Source organism: Malaclemys terrapin, chromosome 12 (genome assembly GCF_027887155.1).
Source record: "Malaclemys terrapin pileata isolate rMalTer1 chromosome 12, rMalTer1.hap1, whole genome shotgun sequence".
NCBI classification, from domain to species: domain Eukaryota; kingdom Metazoa; phylum Chordata; order Testudines; family Emydidae; genus Malaclemys; species Malaclemys terrapin.
The window spans coordinates 50,215,006-50,239,333 of NC_071516.1; the positions used below are offsets into that span (position 1 = coordinate 50,215,006).

The window sequence follows — 24,328 nt, forward strand, 5'->3', positions numbered from 1 at the left end:
CCCACCAGCTGTTTCTCTTTCTCTTCCGTCCCCAGCGCGCTCCTTCCGCGAGTTCTCGGCCGGGCCCCGCCCGCTGCAGGGTGAGACCCCCCCCGCCGGACCCCTGCACCCCCCGGCCCATCCCAGGGCCCGCCGCCTGTTCCCTACGCCGCCGACCCCTCTGCTCCACCCGACCCTTTTCCCGGCCCCCTCTTCACGCCCCCGACCCACCCCCGGCTCACCCTGCACCCGCCTGCCCCCTGCACCCCCCCAGGTTGCCCCGGGGCCCACCCTGCACCCCCCGCCCCCTGCATCGCCAGGTCCGACCCCCTGCATCCCGCCGCGCGCCCCTGGGGCAATGGGGGACCGGGGTACAGGGCTGTGGGCGCGGCGTGGGGGATCAGGGTATGGGGTCTGTCCAGGGGAGATTGGGGTACGGGGAAGCTGGTATGGGTGGGGGCTGGTTCGGGATATCAGGGTACAGTGGGGGGCTGGCTGGGATATCGGGTTAAGGGTGGGGGCTGGTTGCAGGAATCTGGGTACGGGGGGTTCGTTGCAGGGATCGGGGGGTATGGAGGGGCTGGTCGGGGAATATTGGGGTATGAGTGGGGGCTGGCTTGGGATGTCTGGGTACAGTGGGAGGCTGGCTGGGGATATCGGGGTACAGGGGGGGCCGATTGCAGGAATCGAGATACAGGGGCTGGCTGGGGATAGCTAGGTATAGTGGAAGGCTTGCTGGGGGATATTGGGGTACAGCAGGGGGCTGGTTGCAGGAATTGGGGTACAGGGGCTGGCTGGGGATATCGGGGTACAGTGGAAGGCTGGCTGGGGATATTGAGGTCCGGGGGGCCGGTTGCAAGAATCGAGTTACAGGGGCTGGCTGGGGATATCGGGGTACGGGGAGTTGGTTCCAGGGATCAGGGTATGGGTGGGGAATATCTGGGTACGGATGAGGGCCGGCTGGGGATATCGGGGTACGGGGGGTTGGTTCCAGGGATCAGGGTATGAGTGGGGAATATCTGGATACGGGTGAGGGCTGGCTGGGGATATCGGGGTATGGGGGGTTGGTTCCAGGGATCAGGGTATGGGTGGAGAATATTTGGGTACAGGTGAGGGCTGGCTGGGGATAGCGGGGTATGGGGGGTTGGTTCCAGGGATCAGGGTATGGGTGGAGAATATTTGGGTACAGGTGAGGGCTGGCTGGGGATATCGGGGTACGGGGGGTTGGTTCCAGGGATCAGGGTATGGGTGGGGAATATTTGGGTACAGGTGAGGGCTGGCTGGGGATATCGGAGTATGGGGGTTGGTTGCAGGGATCGGGATATGGGGACTGGCTGGGGATACTGGGGTATGGGGGATTGGTTGCAGGGATCGGGGTATGGGTGGGAAAAAAATGGGTACGGGTGAGGGCTGGCTGGGGATGTCTGGGTACAGTGGGGGCTGGCTGAGGATAAAGAAGTCCAGGGGGGCTGGTTGCGGGAATCGGGATATGGGGACCGGCTGGGGATACTGGGGTATGGGGGATTGGTTGCAGGGATCAGGGTATGGGTGGGGAAAAAACTGGGTACGGGTGAGAGCTGGCTGGGGATAAAGAAGTCCAGGGGGGCTGGTTGCGGGAATCGGGTATGGGGGCTGGCTGGGGATATTAGGGTACGGGTGGGGGCTGGCTGGGGATATGGAGGTCTGGGGGGACCGGCTGCAGGAATCGGGGTATGGGGGCTGGCTGGGGATATTAGGGTACGGGTGGGGGCTGGCTGAGGATAAAGAAGTCCAGGGGGGCTGGTTGCGGGAATCAGGTATGGGGGCTGGCTGGGGATATTAGGGTACGGGTGGGGGCTGGCTGGGGATATGGAGGTCCAGGGGGACCAGCTGCAGGAATTGGGGTATGGGGGCTGGCTGGGGATATTAGGGTACGGGTGGGGGCTGGCTGGGGACATGGAGGTCCGGGGGGACCGGCTGCAGGAATCGGGGTATGGGGGCTGGCTGGGGATATTAGGGTACGGGTGGGGGCTGGCTGGGGATATGGAGGTCTGGGGGGACCGGCTGCAGGAATCGGGGCATGGGGGCTGGCTGGGGATATTAGGGTACGGGTGGGGGCTGGCTGGGGATATGGAGGTCCAGGGGGGCTGGTTGCGGGAATCGGGGTATGGGGGCTGGCTGAGGATATTAGGGTACGGGTGGGGGCTGGCTGGGGATATGGAGGTCTGGGGGGACCGGCTGCAGGAATCGGGGTATGGGGGCTGGCTGGGGATATTAGGGTACGGGTGGGGGCTGGCTGAGGATAAAGAAGTCCAGGGGGGCTGGTTGCGGGAATCGGGTATGGGGGCTGGCTGGGGATATTAGGGTATGGGTGGGGGCTGGCTGGGGATATGGAGGTCCAGGGGGCTGGTTGCGGGAATCGGGTATGGGGGCTGGCTGAGGATATTAGGGTACGGGTGGAGGCTGGCTGAGGATATTAGGGTACGGGTGGGGGCTGGCTGGGGATATGGAGGTCTGGGGGGACCGGCTGCAGGAATCGGGGTATGGGGGCTGGCTGGGGATATTAGGGTACGGGTGGGGGCTGGCTGGGGACATGGAGGTCCGGGGGGACCGGCTGCAGGAATCGGGTATGGGGGCTGGCTGGGGATATTAGGGTACGGGTGGGGGCTGGCTGGGGATATGGAGGTCCGGGGGGACCGGCTGCAGGAATCGGGATATGGGGGCAGCGGGTTAACCCTTCGCTCTCCCCCAGGCCGGGTCATGGCGCAGGCGGTCACCCCCCTCGGGGAGCCCCAGTTCCTGCAGCTGCGGGAGGAGTTGGTGCAGGCGCTGGCCCAGAGCCCAGTGGATCTGCACCCCGAGACTGTCCAGCTGCTGGTCGAGGCCCCCCTGCCCCCACACGTCAAGTACCGGGAGATTGACGCCCAGGGCATCCTCCGTGCCAACATGCAGGGGCAGGTAGTGCTGGGCTGGGGGGAGGACATGGGGGGCAGGTGGAGGGAGAGTTGGAGGGCAGGAATGGGGGACTGGGGAGGGGGTGTTGGGGGGCAAATGGGGGGTGAGGGAGTTAGTGGTAGGGCTGGGGGCTGGGGAGGGGGTATTGGGGGGCAAATGGGGGGCATGGGGGATTTGGGGAGGAGGAGTGGGGGGCTGGGGAGGGGAGGAGCCATTGGGGCAGATGTGTGGGGGAGTTGGGGGCAGGAGTGGGGGGTTGGGGAGGGGAAGGGGGAAGATGGCAGGTGGGGGAAGTTGGGGACAGGAATGAGGGGCTGGGGAGCAGGTGTTGGGGGCAGATGGCAGGTGGGGGAGTTGGGGGGCGGGGCTGGGGAGCAGGCGTTGGGGGCAGGCGTTGGGGGCAGATGGCAGGTGGGGGAGTTGGGGGGCGGGGCTGGGGAGCAGGCGTTGGGGGCAGATGGCAGGTGGGGGAGTTGGGGGGCGGGCCTGGGGAGCAGGCGTTGGGGGCAGATGGCAGGTGGGGGGAGTTGGGGGGCGGGGCTGGGGAGGGGAGGGGGCATTGAAGGCACTGAAGGGGGTCAGCAGCAGCGGGGCTGGGATGGGGGTTGGGGTTGTAAGAGGGGGACTGGGAGGGTGAGAGGGGATGGGGCAGAGGCAGGAGGGGTAGAGGGGCTCTGGGGGAGGGGCAGAGTCAGGGGTGGGGGAGGGATTGGAGAGCTCTGGGTGGGAGCGGAGGGGCAGAATGGGGGGCTCCTGGCAGGAGGGGATTTGGGGGGGAAAAAGGGGGGCAGGGTCTCCGCTCTGGGCTGCCCCTCATGCCCCCCATTGCTCCCCAGCCCCCGGCCTGCCTGCGAACCATCTCCACAGCCCTCAACATCCTGGAGAAATATGGGCGCAACCTGCTGAACCCCCTGAAACCCCGCTACTGGCGCGGGGTCAAGTTCAACAACCCCGTCTTCCGCAGCACGGTCGACGCCATCCAGGTGGGACCTCGGCCTCCGGGCCCCCCTAAGCCCCCAGTGCCCCAAACCCCCCCGGCCCCTCTCCCCAGGGCCCAGATTGCCCAGCCCCTGAACCCCCCAGCCTGTGGACTCTCTGGCCCCAGATCACCCAGCTACACTGAACCCCCCAGGATCGCCCAGCCCCCCCGAACCTCAGTACCCAACTTGGCTTTTTCAGCATGGATGAAGCCAGGTGAGATCCCCAAATACGCGTTCTGGTCTGCGGAATCCCCCCAGCTCCTGAACCCCACTCACTCCCTGTACGCCAATATCCAATAACCCCATATTCTGCAGCAGGGTCGACACCATACAAGTGAAAGCCCGAACCCCCAACCCCAAATCTCCCAGACCTGCGATACCAACACCCCCGTCCCCCCCCCCAATCTCCCAGCCCCCCAGTTACTGGCACCCTGCCCCCCAATCTCCCAGCCCCGAAGGTACTGACACCCCCGTCCCCTGAATCTCCCAGCCCCCCAGTTACCAACACCCCAGCCCCCTGAATCTCCCAGCCCCCTAGGTACCGACACCCCCGCCCCCTCAATCTCCCAGCCCCCCAGTTACCAACAGCCTGCCCCCTAATCTCCCAGCCCCCCAGTTACTGGCACCCTGCCCCCCAATCTCCCAGGCCCGAAGGTACTGACACCCCCGCCCCCTCAATCTCCCAGCCCCCCAGGTACCGACACCCCCGCCCCCTCAATCTCCCAGCCCCCCAGTTACCAACAGCCTGCCCCCTAATCTCCCAGCCCCCCAGTTACCGACACCCCCTCAATCTCCCAGCCCCCCAGGTACCGACACCCCCGCCCCCTCAATCTCCCAGCCCCCCATTTACTGACACCCCCGCCCCTCAACCTCCCAGCCCCCCAGGTACCGACACCGTAGTTCAGAGGTGGGCAAACTATGGGCTGCGGGCCACACCCGGCCCATGGGACTGTCCTGCCCGGCCCCTCCCCTGCTGTCTGGCTGCTCGAGCCGGGCGGCGCGGCTCAGGGGTGAACACAGAGTGCCCTGGCCGGCCCCCGGCACTCGGGCAGCTCAGCGCCGGCGCCCCCCGCAGCGGGGGCAGGGGGAGCAGGGAGGGAGGCTCACCCGCAGCCTCCGGGGAGCAGGCGGGGGGAGCGCAGGGAACGTGGCCGGAGGACGCAGGAGGACACCGGGCGGCCGCGCAGCCGGGTGGAGAGAAGCGGCGCTTTGAAGGGGAAACCGCCCCCTCTCTCCGGCTGCGCGGCCGCCCCTGCTCCTTCTGAGTCCTCCGCCGTGTTCGCAGAGCCACATTCCCAAAGGGGCTGGGGGGGTGCCAGGGGGTCGTTAGGGGTGGGAGGTCCCGGGGGGTGGTTAGGGGCAGGGGGGTCCCGGGAAGGGGGGGGCAGGGGTCAAGGAGCAGGGGGGTTGGATGGGTCAGGAGTTCTGAGGGGGGCAGTCAGGGGGCGGGAAGTGGGAGGGGGCACGTAGGGGGCGGAGGCCAGGCTGTTTGGGGGGGGGGCACAGCCTTCCCTACCCAGCCCTCCATACCGTTTTGCAACCCCAATGTGGCCCTCGGGACAAAAAGTTTGCCCACCCCTGGTCTAGTTACATCCCAGCCCCCCTCCCCCCATATCTCCCAGCCCCGAAGGTACCGACACCCCCGTCCTCCCAGCCCCCCAGTTACTGACACCCCCGTCCCCCGACCTCCCAGCCCCGAAGGTACCGACACTCCCGTCCCCCCCAAATCTCCCAACCCCCCAGTTACTGACACCCCCGTCCCCCGACCTTCCAGCCCCAAAGGTACTGACACCCCCATCCCCCCCCCAAATCTCCCAAACCCCCAGTTACTGACACCCCCATCCCCCGAGCCTCCCAGCCCCGAAGGTACCGACACTCCCGTCCCCCCAAAATCTCCCAAACCCCCAGTTACTGACACCCCCGTCCCCCGACCTTCCAGCCCCAAAGGTACTGACACCCCCATCCCCCCCCAAATCTCCCAAACCCCCAGTTACTGACACCCCCATCCCCCGAGCCTCCCAGCCCCGAAGGTACCGACACTCCCGTCCCCCCCAAAATCTCCCAAACCCCCAGTTACTGACACCCCCGTCCCCCGACCTTCCAGCCCCAAAGGTACTGACAGCCCCATCCCCCCCCCAAATCTCCCAAACCCCCAGTTACTGACACCCCCGTCCCTCGACCTCCCAGCCCCGAAGGTACCAACCTCCCAGCCCCCCAGTTACCAACAACCCCCGCCCCCTCAACCTCCCTGCCCTCCAGTTACCGACACCCCCAACCTCCCAACCCCCCAGTTACCGACCCCCTAGTTACACCCCAGCCCCCCGGTCCCCCCCAGCCCTGGTGCTAACGCGGCTCCTCGCAGGGCGGGCGGGACGTGCTCCGTCTCTACGGCTACACGGAGCAGCAGCCGGACGGGCTGAGTTTCGCCGAGGGGCTGGAGGAGCCGGACGCCCGGCGCGTGGCCTCCGTCACCGTGGACGTGGTGCTGCTGAGGGCCGAGCTCAACCTGCTGCTCTCGGTAGGGGGCACCGGGGGACGGGGGGGGGGCTGGGCGGGTAGCGCTGAGCAGGAGGTGCTGTGGGGCAGGGAGCGGGGTGGGGTGGGGTGGGGGCAGGGCGGCGGCTGAGCAGGAGGTCCTGTGGGGCAGGGAGCGGGGTGGGGGTGGGGGCAGGGCAGGGGCTGAGCAGGAGTTGCTGTGGGGCAGGGAGCAGGGTGGGGTGGGGTGGGGGCTGGGCAGGGGGCACCGTGGTGCAAGGAGCGGGGTGGGGGCTGGGCAGGGGGCGCTGTGGGGCTGGGAGCAGGGCGGGTGCTGAGTCTCATTGTGTCGTTTCCATTTCAGAACAATCACCCGAACCCCGATATCCTGCAGGGAATGCTGCAGGGGGGGCAGGAGGTGAGGAGGGGCAAGTGGGAGGGGGTCTGGGGGAGACCAGGGGGTGGAGGGCAGGGGCAGGGTTGGGAGAGGTAGGGCTGGGATGAGGCATAGGGCTGGGGGGTCGGCTGGATCGAGGGGTTCGGCTGGGCCTGTCATCCCTTCATCTCTTCCAGGTGACCCTCATCCCGGACTCGGTGCCCGTCCATGACACGGCACCCGCTGGAGCCTTGCCCCAGACAGGTACGTGCCATGGGGCGCCATGGGGAGTAGGGCACAGGGAGCTCTGTCTGTGAGGAGAGCACGGGGGGAGCCATGGGCCTGGGGAGTGGGGGTGCTGTGGGGCATGGAGGTGGCTCTGGCTGTTGGGGGTGCTGTGGGGCAGGGCGGTGGGGACTGGGAGCAGAGGAGCACCAGCTGGGGGACACTGTGGAGAGAGTGCGGGGGCACTGTGGGGCTGGGGAGTGGGGGCGCTGTGGGGCACAGAGGGGGTTCTGGCTGTGGGGCAGGGCAGTGGGGACTGGGAGCGGGGGACCACTGGCTGGAGGACATGAGGGGGCCGGGCTGTGGGATGATCCCTCTCTCCCACCCCCTAGGGCCAGCCCCCCCGGCCACCTGCCTGCTGTGTGGGATGGAGCCAGCGTCCCTGCTCTGCCCCGAATGCAACCAGAGTCTCTGCCCCGAATGCGACCGTCTCTTCCACAAGCACCCAGCCCGGGCCCAGCACCGGCGCCTGTCCGTGGGGGAACTGGGCTTGGGGGCTGGGCCCCCTGCACAGAGGTAACGGGGATCCCCCTGAGCAACCCTGCCCCCAGGTATTGGAGCCCCCCACCCTGAGCCCCCCAGGATACAAGGATCCCCTGAACCCTGTTCTGCCCCCATAGAAGGGGCCCCCTCTGTGACCCCCTGAGCCCCCGATAATGGGGACCCCCTGATCCCCCCCAGGACTTGGGTCCCTCCTGAACCCTATTCTACCCCCAGGCAATACATGAATTATGATTACAAATGAATTGAAACATTGAAAATTACATTTGAAATAAAAATAAAGAAATGTAAAAAAAAAAAAAAAGTTTCCTACTGAACTGGCCGTAATTCCTGAGCCGAAACGGTGATTCAAATGAACTGGCTCATTAAACTTTACGTTCCGAATGCGATTTCTTCTCCCTTTAACTCCCAGACTGCAAAATTAACAAATTACAGTCAAACTGCAGTCCGAGGGAATACAAAATTAAAGAAATGGAAACTAAAACTAAAAATCACGGCTTTGCCCCAATACTCAGGAAAATCCCCCAAATCAGTGAGAGCTGGACCTGAAGCAGGACTTTTCAGATGCTTTCGATGTTTTTCCTTCTTTGTTTAGTAACGCCCCCCCACGAGATCAGGTGAATTGCAATTCAAAAAGAAATCAAGTGAAATTAAAAATTCAATTTCCAATCAAAATAAAAGCTGTCGATTTTTGACAACTGTTTCATAACAGCTTTGCCATAAAGCGACGTGAGTCTGATGCAGAACAGATCCCAGCAGCTAATCAAAGGGAAGTTTTCCATTTCCAACACGTTCGCTGATTTTCCTGCTTTTCTCTCTCGTTAAGAGAGACAATTATCAAATACACGAATGACCGTGAGAAATAACAGCGGGTGAAATAAAAAACGAAACGCAAATTTACTGGCAAATAAAACGCCAAGTGAACGAATTTGATTCAAAATTCAATACCAGAAAAGATTCAATTGAAAATAAAAATGAAAAATGTACATTCTAAAACCCAGGCTTGAATATTAATGACTAAAATGAAGAAAATGCCCCCCTCCCCCCCGAATTGGTGGCTCGATCATGGGCAGCAGTTTTCCGCGCTGGCTTTTTTAAATAAAAGCCCAAATTCTTGGGGGCCAACAGGTGCATCACAGGAGGGACCTGGCTTTCAGGGGGATCACCCAGCTGCCCGCACCCCAACAGGGCAAGTCAGTGAGGGGAACCCGCTCGCTCGCGGAGTACGGCCCCATTCGGACAACAGGCCCCCTCATTTGGGGGACCCCCTGCCTGGCCCCAATCCCCCCTTCCCCCAGGTGTTGGGGTTCCCCTGCCTGATCCCCCACCTCTAGGTATTGGGGATCCTCTGCCTGACCCCAATCCCCCCTCCCCCAGGTGTTGGGGTTCCCCTGCCTGATCCCCCACCTCTAGGTATTGGGGATCCTCTGCCTGACCCCAATCCCCCCTCCCCCAGGTGTTGGGGACCCCCTGCCTGATCCCCCACCTCTAGGTATTGGGGTCCCCCTGCCTGACCCCAATCCCCCCTTCCCCAGGTGTTGGGGTCCCCCTGCCTAGCCTCTCAATCACCCCGGCCCAGGTTTTGGAAAGCCCCTGCCTGGTCCCCCAGCCCCAGGTATTGGGGACCCCCAAACTGTTCTGACCCCCAATCCCATTTCCAGAGCTCCTGGCCCTTTAAAACCCCAGAGGATTCTGGGACATTCCATTCAGTTGCCAGGAGAGGGCGACAGTTGCCCCAGAGCATTATGGGTCCCTGTTTGGGCCGGGCCAGGGGGGAGCAGAGGTGGGGGAGGGGAGGCGGGCTCACAAGGGGGCGGGGCAGGGGCCGTGGGGAGGGGAGGGGGGTCACAGGGGATGTAGGGGCCTGAGAGGGAATTTGGGGGTACAGGGGATGTATTGGGGTGTGGGGTTCTGTGGGAATATGGGGGTGCAGGGTGGGGGTGTGGGGAGGAGTGGGGATTTGGGGGGCAGGATGGGGGCTCTGGGAGTGCAGGGTGGGGGTATGGGGATTTGGGGGTGCAGGGTGGGGGCAGTGGGGACTGTGAGGATGGGGGTGCAGGAATGGGGGGCTGTGAGGATCTGGGGTGCAGGATAGGGGTGAGGGGGCTGTGAGGATTTGGGGGCAGGGTGGGGGCTCTGGGGGTGTGGGGGGCTCGGGATTTGAGGGCAGGATGGGGGCTCTGGGGGTGCAGGGTGTGGGTGTGGGGAGGAGTGGGGATTTGGGGGTGCAGGGTGGGGGTGTGGGGAGCTATGAGGATTGGGGTGCAGGACTGGGGGAGCTATGGGAATCTGGGGCGCAGGGTGGGGGCATGGGGAGGTCTGTGGGGATTTGGGGGGCCCCGCCTGTCTCTCTCACCCCCTTCTCTCTCCCCCAGCCTGTCCATGGTGCCGTCGGAGCCCCCAGTCGCCCGCCCGGCCCTGCCCCCCAAGCCGCGCCTGCCCTGGCGCTGTGCCGCCTGCCGTGCCCCCAACGAGGCACGGGCCGTGCTGTGCGTGGGGTGTGACCGGCCCCGGGGCTGCCCCACGCCCCCCAACCCCCCACCTGATGGGGACCCCCTCCGGGGGGGCTGGGCCTGCCAGACTTGCACCTTCCTTAACCCTGGCCCCACCGTGCTGTGCGCCGTGTGTGAGCGCCCCCGGCTGGCCGGCCGGCCCGGCGCCTCTGACCCCCAGCATCCCCCGGATGGCTCCCCGATGCCCATGCAGGTAAGGGGGCAGCGCCCCTCACTCCTGACCCGCTCCCCTGCTGGGCCCGGCCTCCCCCCGGTGCCCCTCACTCCCGACCTCCGTTAACCCCTCGCTCCCCGCAGGCCAAGGGGGCCCCAGGCTGGAAGTGTGAACACTGCACCTTCTGGAACCAGCTGCCTGGGCGGGTGTGTGAGGTTTGCAACAGGACCAGCCAGCTTGGGGGCCCCCCCCAGGAAGAGAAGGGACCCCGGTGTCCGGGCAAGCCCCACCCCCTCTCACCAGAGGAGGTGGAGCGTCGGCGGCAGGAGAAGCTGCGAGAGGACGGGATGAAGCTGGTGGCCATGATCCGGGTGAGAGGCTCCTCCCACTTTCCAGAGGCCCCTCCCCCTGTCCTTGAAAAACATCTGTAGACCCTACCTGCTCCCTGAATCCCCTTGAAGCTCCTCCCCCTCCTGTACCCGTCTCCCATGCAGGCCCCTCCCCTCCTCTGCACAGGCCAACCAGACTCTTTCCTTTCCATCATTGGGGCGGAGCCAGCAGGATAACTCCTAACCCTGCCCTCTTCCAGAAGAGGAGGTGGGGCTCTCTCTATCCCCGCCCTCTCCCAGAAGAGGAGGTGGGGCTCCCTTTAACCCCGCCCTCTCCCTGAAGAGGAGGTGGAACTCTCTCTAACCCTGGCCTCCCCCCAGGAGGCGGAGCTGGCAGGCGTGCCCCCAGAGGAAGTGGGGGCAGCGCTGCGGTACTCAGGGACAGAGCTGCCCCTGCCCTGGCTGCGCTCGGAGCTGCCCGCGGTGCTGGACGCGGTGGTGGAACAGGCCACGGAGCAGGGGGCAGGCGCCGAGCTGGGCGCCATCACCCAGCAGGAGGCTCGCGCCGCCTGGACCCAGAGCCAGGGCGACGTGGACGAGGCCGTGAGCCGCTGCCTGAGCGCCCGGCGCAGCAAGGTGGGGTCAGGGCCAAGGGGCGGGAATTGTGGGGGGAGGGGCTTGGATGGGAGTGGAGGGGTAGAGCTTGTGGGGCAGGGTGGGGCCTGGGGAGGGGTGGGGTGGGGAGGGGCTTGGATGGGAGGGGAGAGGCCGGGCTTGTGGGGCAGGGAAGGACCTGGGGAGGGGCAGGACCTGAGGAGGTGAAGGGTGGGGACTAGGAGGGGTAAAGGGTTCTGAGGCAGGGGAAGGGGAGGGCATGAGGGGTGGGGCCTGGGAGCTGTGTGGCTTGTGGGGAGGGGCGGGGCTTATGGAGAGGGGTAGGGCCTGGAAGGGGCTTATGGAGGAGAGGAGGGGCTTGTTGGGAGGGACAGGTCCTGGGAGGGGCATGGCTTGTGGGGAGGGGCAGGGCCTGGGAGGGGCGGGGATGGTTGGGCAGGGTCCCATCTCTCCCCCCTGCAGGTGCGGGAGCTGGCGGCGCTGGGGTTCGGGGAGCGGGGGCCAGTGCTGCAGGCGCTCTACCAGAACGGGGGCGACCTGTGGGGGGCCCTGACGGAGCTGCAGCGCCTCCAGCTGGAGCCATTCCACCGGCGCATGTGGGAGCCGGCCGAGCCCGAGATCGACTTCCATGCGCCCGACCGGCAGGTCAGAGGCGGGGGTGGGGAGATCGGGGGGGGGATCTGGGGAAAGTCTGGGGGTGGGAGCAAGGGGGGGAACCAGGGGGAATGGGGGGCCATGGGGGATGCAGGTGGGGGGGAACCAGGGGGCATGGGGGGCCCATGGGAGATGCGGGGGGGGGGATGCAGGCAGGGGAGAACCAAGGGGCCATGGGGGCTGCGGGCGGGGAGAACTGTGGGGTGTGGGGGGACCCAGGGGTGCTGACACCCTCTCCCCTCAGGCACTGCTGCGGCGGCTGCTGGCCTCGCTGGCGCTGCCCAGCTGGGGGCGGGCGGAACTGGTTCTGTCGCTGGTGCGGGAGCAGGAGGTGGTGGAGAACCGGGGGAGGCCGGCGGCCTTGGCCGACATCGTAGACGCCGTGCGGGCCTCCCCCGACCGCGACTTCATCAAACGCCTGCTCAACTGGGAGTGCGCTGTGTGCGGCTGGGCGTTTCCCCGCAACCAGGTACCCCCGCCGGGCACTGCACCCCCCTGCCGGCCGGGCACGATCCCCCCGCCGGGCACTGCACCCCCCTGCCGGCCGGGCACGATCCCCCCGCCGGGCACTGCACCCCCTGCCGGCCGGGCCCGACCCCCCACCCCACCCCCGCTGGGCACTGTACCCCCCCTGCCGGCTGGGAATGATCCCCCCGCCGGGCACGGCCAACCCTGCCGGCTGGGCACGATCCCCCTGCCGGGCACTGCCAACTCTGCTGGCCAGGCATGATCCCCCCGCCGGGCACTGCACCCCCCTGCCGGCCGGGCACGATCCCCCCGCCGGGCACTGCCACCCCCTGCCAGCCGGGCACGACCCCCCACCCACCCCCGCTGGGCACTGTACCCCCCTGCCGTCTGGGAATGATCCCCCCGCCGGGCACGGCCAACCCTACTGGCCAGGCACGATCCCCCCGCTGGGCACGGCCACCCCCTGCTGGGCAGAAACGACACCCCACCCTACTCGCGCCGGGCACTGCACCCCCCTGCTGGCCGGGCACAATCCCCCTGCCGGGCACTGCCAACCCTGCCGGCCAGGCACGATCCCCCCGCCGGGCACTGCCAACCCTGCCGGCCAGGCACGATCCCCCCGCCGGGCACTGCCAACCCTGCCGGCCGGGCACGATCCCCCCGCCGGGCACTGCCACCCCCTGCTGGCCAGAAACGACACCCCACCGCACTCTACCCCCGCCGGGCACTGCACCCCCCTGTGCTGGCTGGGCCTGTCTCCAGTCCCACACCTGCGGCGTTCCCGCCGCCGAATTGCCGCCAAAAGCCCCCTGACTGCCGTGCTTGGGGCGGCAAAATACATAGAGCCGCCCCTGGCGGGACCCCCAGCCAGGCTTGTCCAATCCTTCCTCCGCCAACCAGTCGCATCCCCCTCCCCTCCGCCGGCCGGGAGCGTCCCCCTTTCATGAGCCTGGTGGGTCCCCCCAAGATACGTCCACCCAGCAGACATCCCTCCCTCTGTGTCCCTCCCGTGTGTCCCCCCGAGATGCGTCTTCCCCGACAGGCCAATTCCCGGCCCCGTCAGAGCCGCGTCCCCCCCAGACACATCCCCCCCGCAGCTGGCCAATTCCCGGCCCCGTCTGAGCCGCGTCCCCCCCAGACACATCCCCCCCGCAGCTGGCCAATTCCCGGCCCCGTCTGAGCCGCGTCCCCCCCCCCCGACACATCCCCCCCGCAGCTGGCCAATTCCCGGCCCCGTCTGAGCCGCGTCCCCCCCAGACACATCCCCCCCGCAGCTGGCCAATTCCCGGCCCCGTCTGAGCCGCGTCCCCCCCAGACACATCCCCCCCGCAGCTGGCCAATTCCCGGCCCCGTCTGAGCCGCGTCCCCCCCCCCCGACACATCCCCCCCGCAGCTGGCCAATTCCCGGCCCCGTCTGAGCCGCGTCCCCCCCAGACACATCCCCCCCGCAGCTGGCCAATTCCCGGCCCCGTCTGCGCCGCGCCCCCCCAGACACATCCCCCCCGCAGCTGGCCAATTCCCGGCCCCGTCTGCGCCGCGCCCCCCCAGACACATCCCCCCCGCAGCTGGCCAATTCCCGGCCCCGTCTGAGCCGCGTCCCCCCCAGACACATCCCCCCCAACAGCTGGCCAATTCCCGGCCCCGTCTGAGCCGCGTCCCCCCCCAGACACATCCCCCCCGCAGCTGGCCAATTCCCGGCCCCGTCTGAGCCGCGTCCCCCCCCCAGACACATCCCCCCCGCAGCTGGCCAATTCCCGGCCCCGTCTGAGCCGCGCCCCCCCCCAGACACATCCCCCCCGCAGCTGGCCAATTCCCGGCCCCGTCTGAGCCGCGTCCCCCCCAGACACATCCCCCCCACCAGCTGGCCAATTCCCGGCCCCGTCTGAGCCGCGTCCCCCCCAGACACATCCCCCCCGCAGCTGGCCAATTCCCGGCCCCGTCTGAGCCGCGTCCCCCCCCCCCCCGACACATCCCCCCCGCAGCTGGCCAATTCCCGGCCCCGTCTGAGCCGCGTCCCCCCCCCCCAGACACATCCCCCCCCGCAGCTGGCCAATTCCCGGCCCCGTCTGCGCCGCGCCCCCCCCCAGACACATCCCCCCCGCAGCTGGCCAATTCCCGACCCCGTCTGAGCCGCGTCCCCCCCAGACACATCCCCCCAACAGCTGGCCAATTCCCGGCCCCGTCTGAGCCGCGTCCTCCCCCAGACACATCCCCCCGCAGCTGGCCAATTCCCGACCCCGTCTGAGCCGCGTCCCCCCCAGACACATCCCCCCCGCAGCTGGCCAATTCCCAACCCCGTCTGAGCCGCGTCCCCCCCAGACACATCCCCCCCAACAGCTGGCCAATTCCCGGCCCCGTCTGAGCCGCGTCCCCCCCCCCCCCCAGACACATCCCCCCCGCAGCTGGCCAATTCCCGGCCCCGTCTGCGCCGCGTCCCCCCCAGACACATCCCCCCCGCAGCTGGCCAATTCCCGGCCCCGTCTGAGCCGCGTCCCCCCCCCCCCCCCAGACACATCCCCCCCGCAGCTGGCCAATTCCCGGCCCCGTCTGCGCCGCGTCCCCCCCAGACACATCCCCCCTGCAGCTGGCCAATTCCCGGCCCCGTCTGAGCCGCGTCCCCCCCCCCAGATACATCCCCCCCGCAGCTGGCCAATTCCCGGCCCCGTCTGAGCCGCGTCCCCCCCAGACACATCCCCCCGCAGCTGGCCAATTCCCGGCCCCGTCTGAGCCGTGTCCTCCCCAGATGCAGTCGCTGACGTCCTGCGAATGCACCATCTGCCCCGATTGCTTCGCCCAGCACTTCACCATCGCTGTGAAGGAGAAACACATCACGGACCTGGTGTGTCCGGCCTGCGACGCGCCCGACCTGAGCGACGAGGCCGAACTGCTGGGCTACTTCTCCACGCTGGACATCCAGGTACGGGGCCCAAGAGCCCCCGCAACCTCCTGGAGACCCCCAAACCTCCCAGGGGCCCCTATACCCCCTCTGAGTCCCCCCAATCCCCTGAGGCCTCCCCGAACCTCCCTGAAATTCCCCCAAGCCCCCAACCCAACCTACTTCTCCATGCTGGACATCCAGCTCCCCGGAGCCCCCGAAACCCCTGAACTCCCCTGAGCACTCCAAATGCCCAACCCCCCCAAATCCAGTGGACATGCAGGTTCTGGGGGACCCCAAAACCCACTCCCACCCCCAGTTCCCCTGAACCCCCACAGCTGTGGCCCTCATGCCCAGGTATTGGGGTGACCCTGCGCCCCATCCCCACACACCCCCAGGGGTGAGCACCCCATCCCATGCCTGGAAGCCCCCCTGCACCCAGCCTCAGGGGTGGGGCACCCCAAAAAGGCAGGGGACCTCCAGAAGCCCCTGCTCACCCCTCCCCTTCCTCCCCCAGCTCCGCGAGTGCCTGGACCCCGAGATCTACGAACTGTTCAGCAAGAAGCTGACGGAGCGTGAGCTCATGCGGGACCCCAAGTTCCAGTGGTGCACCCACGTGAGTGGGTGGGGCCCCAGGGCCAGGGGCGGGGCCAAGCCAGAATGCTGGGGGCAGGGTCTCAGTGCCAGGATGGGGCCAGAACTCAGGGGGCGGGGCCAGTGGACAAGGTTTGGGGCTGGGGGCGGGGCCAGAATCCCAGGGGACGGGGTGGGGCGCACAGGGCAGGGGGGTTTGGTGGGGGGGAAGAGGAGGTGTGTGACAGGGGAGGGGTCATTGGCGGGGGCCTGTGGGGGTCTCTTGGGGGGCATCTGAGGGGGGTCTCTGGGGGGAGACTGTGGTGGTTTCTCGGGGGGGCTGTGGGGGTCTCTCGGAGGGCCTCCCTCTCTCTCTCACCCCCCCTTTCCCTCTCCAGTGCTCGTTCGGGTTCATCTACGAGTCGGAGCAGGCGGCTGCCCAGTGTCCCCAGTGCAACCAGAGCTTCTGCGTCCACTGCAAGCGTGCGGTGAGGCGGGGCTGGGGGGGCTGCAGGGGAAGGGGCGGGGCCTTGAGGAGTGGGGGACAAGGACAAGAGGCAGAAGCTCCAGTGTCGGGTAGTTCCGCAGGCTCTGGCGGGGTCCGGCTAGGCAGAGTGTGTGGGGGGGCTGGGCATGGAGGACCGGGGGGGCTGTGTGGGTGGCGGGGGGGGATGAGGCCATGCTGACCCCCACATCTCCCCCCCGCAGTGGGAGCCGCAGCACCAGGGCCTGTCTTGCCAGGAGTTCCAGGAGTGGAAGAGAACCAACGACCCCCAGTACCAGGCACAGGGGCTGGCGGTGTACCTGCAGGAGAACGGAATCGGTGAGCCCCCCCTGCTCCCCACCACAGCCCCCCATCCCCCCAACCCACCCCCCAGTACCACACACAGGGGCTGGCAGTGTACCTGCAGGAGAATGGAAACGGTGAGCCCCCCCGTTCCGCCCCACAGCCCCCCATCCCCTCAACCCACCCCCCAGTACCACGCGCAGGGGCTGGCGGTGTACCTGCAGGAGAATGGAATCGGTGAGCCACCCCTATTCCCCCCCACAGCCCCCCAACCCGCCCCCCAGTACCAGGCGCAGGGGCTGGCAGTGTACCTGCAGGAGAATGGAATCGGTGAGCCCCCCCTGTTCCCCCCCACAGCCCCCCATCCCCACAACCCGCCCCCCAGTACCAGGCGCAGGGGCTGGCAGTGTACCTGCAGGAGAATGGAATCGGTGAGTCCCCCCTGTTCCCCCCCACAGCCCCCTATCCCCACAACCCGCCCCCCAGTACCAGGCGCAGGGGCTGGCAGTGTACCTGCAGAAGAATGGAAACGGTGAGCCCCCCCTCTTCCGCCCCACAGCCCCCCATTCCCACAGCCCCCCAGTACCACGCGCAGGGGCTGGCGCTGTACTTGCAGGAGAACGGGATCGGTGAGCCCCCCTGTCGCTCCGCACACACTCCAAGCCCCCCTACTCCTTGGCCCCCTCTCCCAGTGTCCCCCCCCCAGGGGCTGCTGGGTTGTGGGGTGGCTCCTGCCCCCCCGTTGACTCCCCCCCACCTCTCTCTCGCCAGCCTGCCCCAAGTGCAAGTTCCCATACGCGCTGGCCCGGGGAGGCTGCATGCACTTCCAGTGCTCCCAGTGCCGGCACCACTTCTGCAGCGGCTGCTACGGGGCCTTCCACACCAAGAACGTAAGGGGGCCGGGGGGGCTGTGTTGTGGGATTGTTGGGGGGGGTGTTGGGTTGGTTGTGTGGTGTTGTGGGATTGTTGGGTGTTGTGTTGTGGGGTTATCAGGTGGTGTGTTCTGTTGGGGGGGGACAGGGGTTGTGTTGTAGGGTTGTGGTGTGGGGTTGTCAGCGCGGCTGTTGTGGGGCTCTCAGGGGTTGTGGGGGGACACAGAGGTTGTGTTGAGGGTTGTTGGGTGGGTTGCTGTGGGGGTGTTGGGTTTGTTGGTAGGTGTTGGATAGGGAATGGGGTAGTATTGTAGGGTTGTTAGGGGTGTTGGCTTGGTTGCTGGGTGTTGGGTGGGGTTGGGAGTTGTGGTGTGGTGCAGGGTTGTCAGGTGTGGGTTTTGGGTTGGTTGCTGGGTGTGGGGCTGTCAGGGGTTGTGGGGGGGAAGGAGCTTTTGTTGTAGGATTGTTAGGTGGGGTGTTGTCAGGGTGTTGGGTTAGTTGTTGGGTGTGGGGGTGTTGGAGGTTTTGCAGGAGTTGGGGTTTGTGTTGTAGATTGTTGGGTTTATTGTAGGTATTGGGTGGGGAATGGGGGTAGGGTTGTTAGGGGGTGTTGGGTTGGTTGCTGGGTGTTGGGTGGGGATGGGGGTTGTGGTGTGGGGTTGTCGGTTGTGGGTATTGGGTTGGTTGTTGGGTGTGGGGGTGTCGGAGGTTGTGCAGGAGTTGGGGTTTGTGTTGTAGATTGTTGGGTTTATTGTAGGTATTGGGTGGGGAATGGGGGTAGGGTTGTTAGGGGGTGTTGGGTTGGTTGCTGGGTGTTGGGTGGGGATGGGGGTTGTGGTGTGGGGTTGTCGGTTGTGGGTATTGGGTTGGTTGTTGGGTGTGGGGGTGTCGGAGGTTGTGCAGGAGTTGGGGTTTGTGTTGTAGATTGTTGGGTTTATTGTAGGTATTGGGTGGGGAATGGGGGTAGGGTTGTTAGGGGGTGTTGGGTTGGTTGCTGGGTGTTGGGTGGGGATGGGGGTTGTGGTGTGGGGTTGTCGGTTGTGGGTATTGGGTTGGTTGTTGGGTGTGGGGGTGTTGGAGGTTTTGCAGGAGTTGGGGTTTGTGTTGTAGATTGTTGGGTTTATTGTAGGTATTGGGTGGGGAATGGGGGTAGGGTTGTTAGGGGGTGTTGGGTTGGTTGCTGGGTGTTGGGTGGGGATTGGGGATGTGGTGTGGTGGGGGGTTGTTGGATGTGGGTGTTGGGTTGGGTGTGGCGCTGTCGGGGATTGTGGTGTTGTGGGGGTTGGGTTGGGCTGTCAGGGGTTGCGGTGTAGAGAAATCTCTGTATTTAACTATCTCTATAAATCTTTATGACATTGCATCTTGCATGATGTTATTTTGTATTTCATATGACTTGGCCTTGTGCCTCTCTATTGTCATACAACTTTGGATTAGATCCTGTATAGAAAATTGGTAGAAAACTTTGTAAAATGTTCTAGCCCCTAAGGCTAGTCTAGTTAAAGTAAAAGAAACGTGGGCCTTTTTGCTAGAAGTAGAATAAGCTCTTCCCCCACTGGGTAATCAATTGCCCTATTGACTGAATGAGGTGTGAATGAGTGAGGCTTGGAAGACCCCCACCTCCGGACACCTACAACAGTTGGAGAGGGGCTGGGAGCCAGAGCAAAGGACAATCCAAGTCCTCAGGTGGGCCCAGTAAAGAAGAGCGGACATATTGACGGCCTCCGGGATTACAGGCGAGCACCTGCTTCAGAAAACCCCTCTTGGAGCAGCACTGGGACAACACCTAGAGAAGAGCAGCACAAAGACCGGCGGACCCAGACACAGATTTTGAATCTGGTCTAGATTTGCATAAGAGGAAAGCTGCTATAAAAGTGAGGTGTCTTGCAGAGGACCCCGGGTCTCGTCTTGTCACCATGGGAGCATCGATCCGGGTCGGCAGAAGCCCGGCTCCACCCCTCCCCCATCTAACTCACCTGGCCAGTGCAGTTAAGGGAGCAACTCGTTGGTAACAACAGCAAGAGGGGGGGGGGGGAGAGAGAGAGAGAGAGTGTGTGTGTGTGTGTGTGTGTGTGAATGCATGACTGTGCTATAGATATCTCATGTGCATATCAGAGTATTAATTGATTCCTGTATTACTAAGAAATGTGGCGTTTTGCCTTAATCCCCCTGAAAAGATCCTGTATAGTACTTTGAGTACAACAGTGGGGGGGGAATAGGTTTGTGTGGTAGGGTTATTGGGTGGGGTGTTGGGTTGTTGCTGGGTTTTGGCCAGGGATGGGGGTTGGTCGTTGGGTGTGGGGATGCGGGGGGAACGGGAGGTTGTGCTGTTGTGTAGCGGTGTCTCTCCTCTCCCCCCCAGAAATGCACGGTGCCCTCGTGCCCGGTTCGCCAGTCCCTGCACGGGCACCACCCCCGCGACTGCCTCTTCTACCTGCGTGACTGGGACGTGGAGCGGCTGCAGCACCTCCTGCAGGTCAGGGGGTGCGGGGGGGATCCGGGGGCAGGGGGATGGGCCCTGAGGGGCGTTGGGGAGACAGGGCTGGGGGTGAGTGGGGGGGATCCGGGGGCAGGGGGATGGGCCCTGAGGGGTGTTGGGGAGACAGGGCTGGGGGTGAGTGGGGGGGATCCGAGGGCAGGGGGATGGGCCCTGAGGGTTATTGGGGAGACAGGGCTGGGGGTGACTGGGGGGATCCAGGGGGATGGGCCCTGAGGGGCGTTGGGGAGACAGGGCTGGGGGTGAGTGGGGGGGATCCGGGGGCAGGGGGATGGGCCCTGAGGGGCGTTGGGGAGACAGGGCTGGGGGTGAGTGGCGGGGATCCGGAGGCAGGGGGATGGGCCCTGAGGGGCGTTGGGGAGACAGGGCTGGGGGTGAGTGGGGGGGATCCGGGGGCAGGGGGATGGGCCCTGAGGGGTGTTGGGGAGACAGGGCTGGGGGTGAGTGGGGGGGATCCGGAGGCAGGGGGATGGGCCCTGAGGGGCGTTGGGGAGACAGGGCTGGGGGTGACTGGGGGGATCCAGGGGGATGGGCCCTGAGGGGCGTTGGGGAGACAGGGCTGGGGGTGACTGGGGGGATCCAGGGGGATGGGCCCTGAGGGGTGTTGGGGAGACAGGGCTGGGGGTGAGTGGGGGGGATCCGGGGGCAGAGGGATGGGCCCTGAGGGGTGTTGGGGAGACAGGGCTGGGGGTGACTGGGGGGATCCAGGGGAATGGGCCCTGAGGGGTGTTGGGGAGACAGGGCTGGGGGTGAGTGGGGGGGATCCGGGGGCAGGGGGATGGGCCCTGAGGGGTGTTGGGGAGACAGGGCTGGGGGTGACTGGGGGGATCCAGGGGAATGGGCCCTGAGGGGTGTTGGGGAGACAGTGCCGGGGGTGACTGGGGGGGATCCAGGGGCAGGGGTGATTGGGGGGGGAGCAGGGGGTTGGGGGAGCAGGGGCCTGACCATTGGGGGGCAACCGTGGGTCTCACTCTTTACACACACACCCCCAGGATAACGGCGTTGTCTTCAACACAGAGCCCCCCACTGGGACCCGGCCAGCGCCTGGAGGTGAGAGCAGGGGATTGTGGGTAACCGGGCAATCATTACCCACCCCGGGGCACGGAATGATGGGTAAATGGGTGGAGATCGGCCCCTGGGCAGGAGATTGTGGGTAACCGGGTGTCCCCGGGCGATGCTCTGGAGCTGCTCCCCACGGAGCCAGGCAGGACTCGGGGGGAGCCTCCTCTCTCGGAGCCGACTGTGTCCAGGACCAGACGCTCACACAGCGTCCACCTCCCTGGGTCTGACCCCGGAGCATCCAGAATCCCCTGCCCCACCGTGCGCTTCCCGCAGCAAGTCCGCCCGGGCGGGGTCCTGGGGGGGCCAGAGGGCCCTGCCCCCCGACTCCGTGGTCAGATGTGACTCTCAGCCAGCTCCAAACTGAGGCCTTGGCTACACTGGCAATTCACAGCGCTGCACTTGCTGCGCTCAGGGGTGTGAAAAAACACCCCCCCGAGCGCAGCGAGTGCAGCGCTGGAAAGCGCCAGTGGAATCAGCGCCCGCAGCGCTGCACGCTATTCCCCTCGCTGCGAGAGAGCTGGCGGCGCGACTGCACTCGGCAGCGTTGTGAATCCGCGAGTGTAGCCAAGGCCTGAAACTCTCCAGCCCCTCCCCTGCCTTTGTCTCTTTCCGGGCTAGGTCACCTGAGCCCTTTGTTCTCCAGCACCTTCACTTGGCACCTTGCAGGGGAGGGCCCAGACCATTGGTTGCCAGGAGACAGGGCGTCGGCCATTCGCTGTGCAGACACCATCACACCCGCCCTCTAGGGCTCTGCACCAATCACACCCCTGATCCCCCCACCTAGATCCTTAAGAACTGCCTAGGGGAAACTGAGGCACCCACACAGTATTCAGAGAGAACATTAAGAACATTCTCACTTTGTCACACCGGGCAAGGGATTGTGGGTAACTGGGCAGAGACCGGCCCCTGAGCAGGGGATTGTGGGTAACCTGGCAATTCCCCCGCCCCCCCCCCCAGTAGGGGATTATGGGTAACTGGGCGGGGATCGACCCCTGGGCAGGGGATTAGGGGTGACCAGGTGAGATTGGCCCCTCCCCGGGCAGAGGATTGTGGATAGCCGGGGTGCTGGCGTTACCCATCATGCCATGCCTGCCAGGTGGCTGCCGCGTGATGGAGCAGAAGGAGATCCTGGCCAGGCTGCGGGACGAGGCCTGCGGGAAGGAGACGCCCCCCGGCTACGCCGGCCTCTGCGAGTAAGTGGGGGGGCGGCTGTGGAGCATTGGGGTGGTCAGGAGGGCTGGAGTGGAGAGAGATTATGTGGGAGATTGAGGGGTCAGGGAGGCTGAGGGGCTTGGGAAATTAGGACTAGGGATGTGGGGGGCTGGTGAATCGGAGGCTGGGGGGATGTGTGGGGTGGGGGGTTGTTGGGAGATCTGGGGGGACACATGGGGCAGGGGGTAGGTGGGGGATCTGGGGGCACTGGGGGGACGCGTGAGGCAGGGATGGTGGGGGGACACGTGGGGCGGAGGACATTAGGGGCACTGGGGGGACGTGTGAGGCAGGGGCGGTGGGGGGACACGCGGGGCGGAGGTCATTGGGGGCACTGGGGGAAGGCGTGAGGCTGGGGCGCTGGGGGGATCTGGGGGCGGTGGTGGGGGGATGTGGGGCGGGAGGCACTGGGGACATGCGTGAGGCAGGGGCGCTGGGGGGATCTGGGGGTGGGGGTCATTGAGGGCACTGGGGGGACGTGTGAGGCAGGGGCAGTGGGGGGACACGCGGGGCGGAGGTCATTGGGGGCACTGGGGGAAGGCGTGAGGCCGGGGCGCTGGGGGGATCTGGGTGGTGGTGGGGGGACATGTGGGGCGGGAGGCACTGGGAACACGGGTGAGGCAGGGGTGCTGGGGGGATCTGGGGGTGGGGGTCATTGAGGGCACTGGGGGGGGACGTGTGAGGCAGGGGCGGTGGGAGGACACACGGGGCAGAGGTCATTGGGGCAGGGTACTGGGGGGCACCGTGGGGCGGACGCCGGCTGACCCCCCCGTCTCCCCAGGGCGCACTACAAGGAGTACCTGGTGAGCCTGATCAACTCCCGGGCGCTGGACCCCGCCCGGCTCTACTCGCTGCCCGAGCTGGAGACCGTCTACCGCCGCCACCTGGGGGCGCTGCCCCCCCGGCTCCCCGGCGAGCCTGACGACACCTACCGCGGGCGCCTGCTGCAGGTATCAGCCCCATGGGGTGGGGGGGCTCAGAGGGGACCCCAGGGGGAATCGGGGGGGAGCTGAGGTCTGGGGAGTGGGGAGGTGATTTCCCCTGAAGGGAGGAGTCGAGGGTACAGTCTGGGTGGCTGGGAAGCTAGGTGGGCTAATGGGGTGACCCTCTCACTCCCCTCTCTGCCCCCCACAGAAGCTGATGGAAGAGGTGCCCCTGGGCCCCAAGATCTTGCGGCAGCGGCAGTGACCCCCCCCAGACGGCGGGGGGGGGGGAGGGGGCGGCCTGGAAGATTTGAGAAGATGCTGCTGGGCGGGGAGGAGAGCAGTGTGGGGTGATTGGGGGGATGATTAGATTTTTGGGGGTCCCAGCACCCCATTAGCTGATTTGGGGCATCGTGTGAGAACCGCTCTATTGTGAACCCCAATTCACCATCCACGGCCTAAGGGCCACCAAAATAGCAACCAGTGGGGTCCCCGACATACTGGGGGCCCTAACCCTCCAAATTGGGGGGTCCTCTGACATTGAAGTCGGGGGCCTGCCCATCTCCCTTGCTGGGGGCACTGACTTCGGGACTCTGTGTGTGGGGCTCATAATATTGGGGTTCAAGCCACTTGGGGTAACGAATCAAGGGATTTGGGGGTTCAGGGGACAGAACACTGTGAGACCCAATAAAACAGTCTGATCAAAGCATGAATTTCCGCTTCTTAATGCAGCAGCAGGTATCCCCAAACTGCCCTGACCCACAGCCCCCCAAAACAGCCCAATCCTGCAATCCTGACCAGTAGCCTCCCAAAACTAACCCTACCCCCAACCCTGACTCAGCCCCCTGGAACCAGTCCTGCACCCAGTCCCAGCCGATGCCCCCCCCAAACACTGCCTTGCGTCCGAGTTTCATCAACAGCACCCCAAAACTAGATCGGCCCCCTATTCTGTTCCCCACCCATTTGCAAGCCCAGCTCTGCCAGTGCCCCTCACTCCTGACTGCAGCCCCTGCCAGCCCAGCCCTGCCCCCCCGGTCCTGCCGGTGCCCCTCACTCCCGACCCACAGCCCCCTGCCAGCCCGGCCCTGCCCCCCCGGTCCTGCCGGTGCCCCTCACTCCCGACCCACAGCCCCCTGCCAGCCCGGCCCTGCCCCCCCGGTCCTGCCGGTGCCCCTCACTCCGGACCCACAGCCCCCTGCCAGCCCGGCCCTGCCCCCCGGTCCTGCCGGTGCCCCTCACTCCGGACCCACAGCCCCCTGCCAGCCCGGCC

The 24,328-nt window shown here is 66.0% G+C and overlaps 1 protein-coding gene across 1 annotated transcript; it reads left to right on the plus strand.

Moving 5' to 3' along the window:
• RNF31 (ring finger protein 31) lies at positions 1 to 23,771 on the plus strand. The gene is made up of 22 exons (XM_054045846.1): positions 1 to 80; positions 2,711 to 2,916; positions 3,750 to 3,896; positions 6,256 to 6,411; positions 6,733 to 6,786; positions 6,942 to 7,008; positions 7,362 to 7,545; positions 9,906 to 10,236; positions 10,341 to 10,568; positions 10,908 to 11,162; positions 11,604 to 11,786; positions 12,040 to 12,264; positions 15,007 to 15,180; positions 15,656 to 15,754; positions 16,110 to 16,199; positions 16,420 to 16,534; positions 17,270 to 17,388; positions 19,730 to 19,843; positions 20,857 to 20,914; positions 22,023 to 22,119; positions 22,917 to 23,085; positions 23,270 to 23,771. Exons 2-22 carry the CDS (start codon positions 2,719 to 2,721, stop codon positions 23,321 to 23,323), a joined length of 3,117 nt encoding a protein of 1,038 aa, XP_053901821.1. The 5' UTR covers positions 1 to 80; positions 2,711 to 2,718; the 3' UTR covers positions 23,324 to 23,771.
• Positions 23,772 to 24,328: the final 557 nt, after the last annotated feature.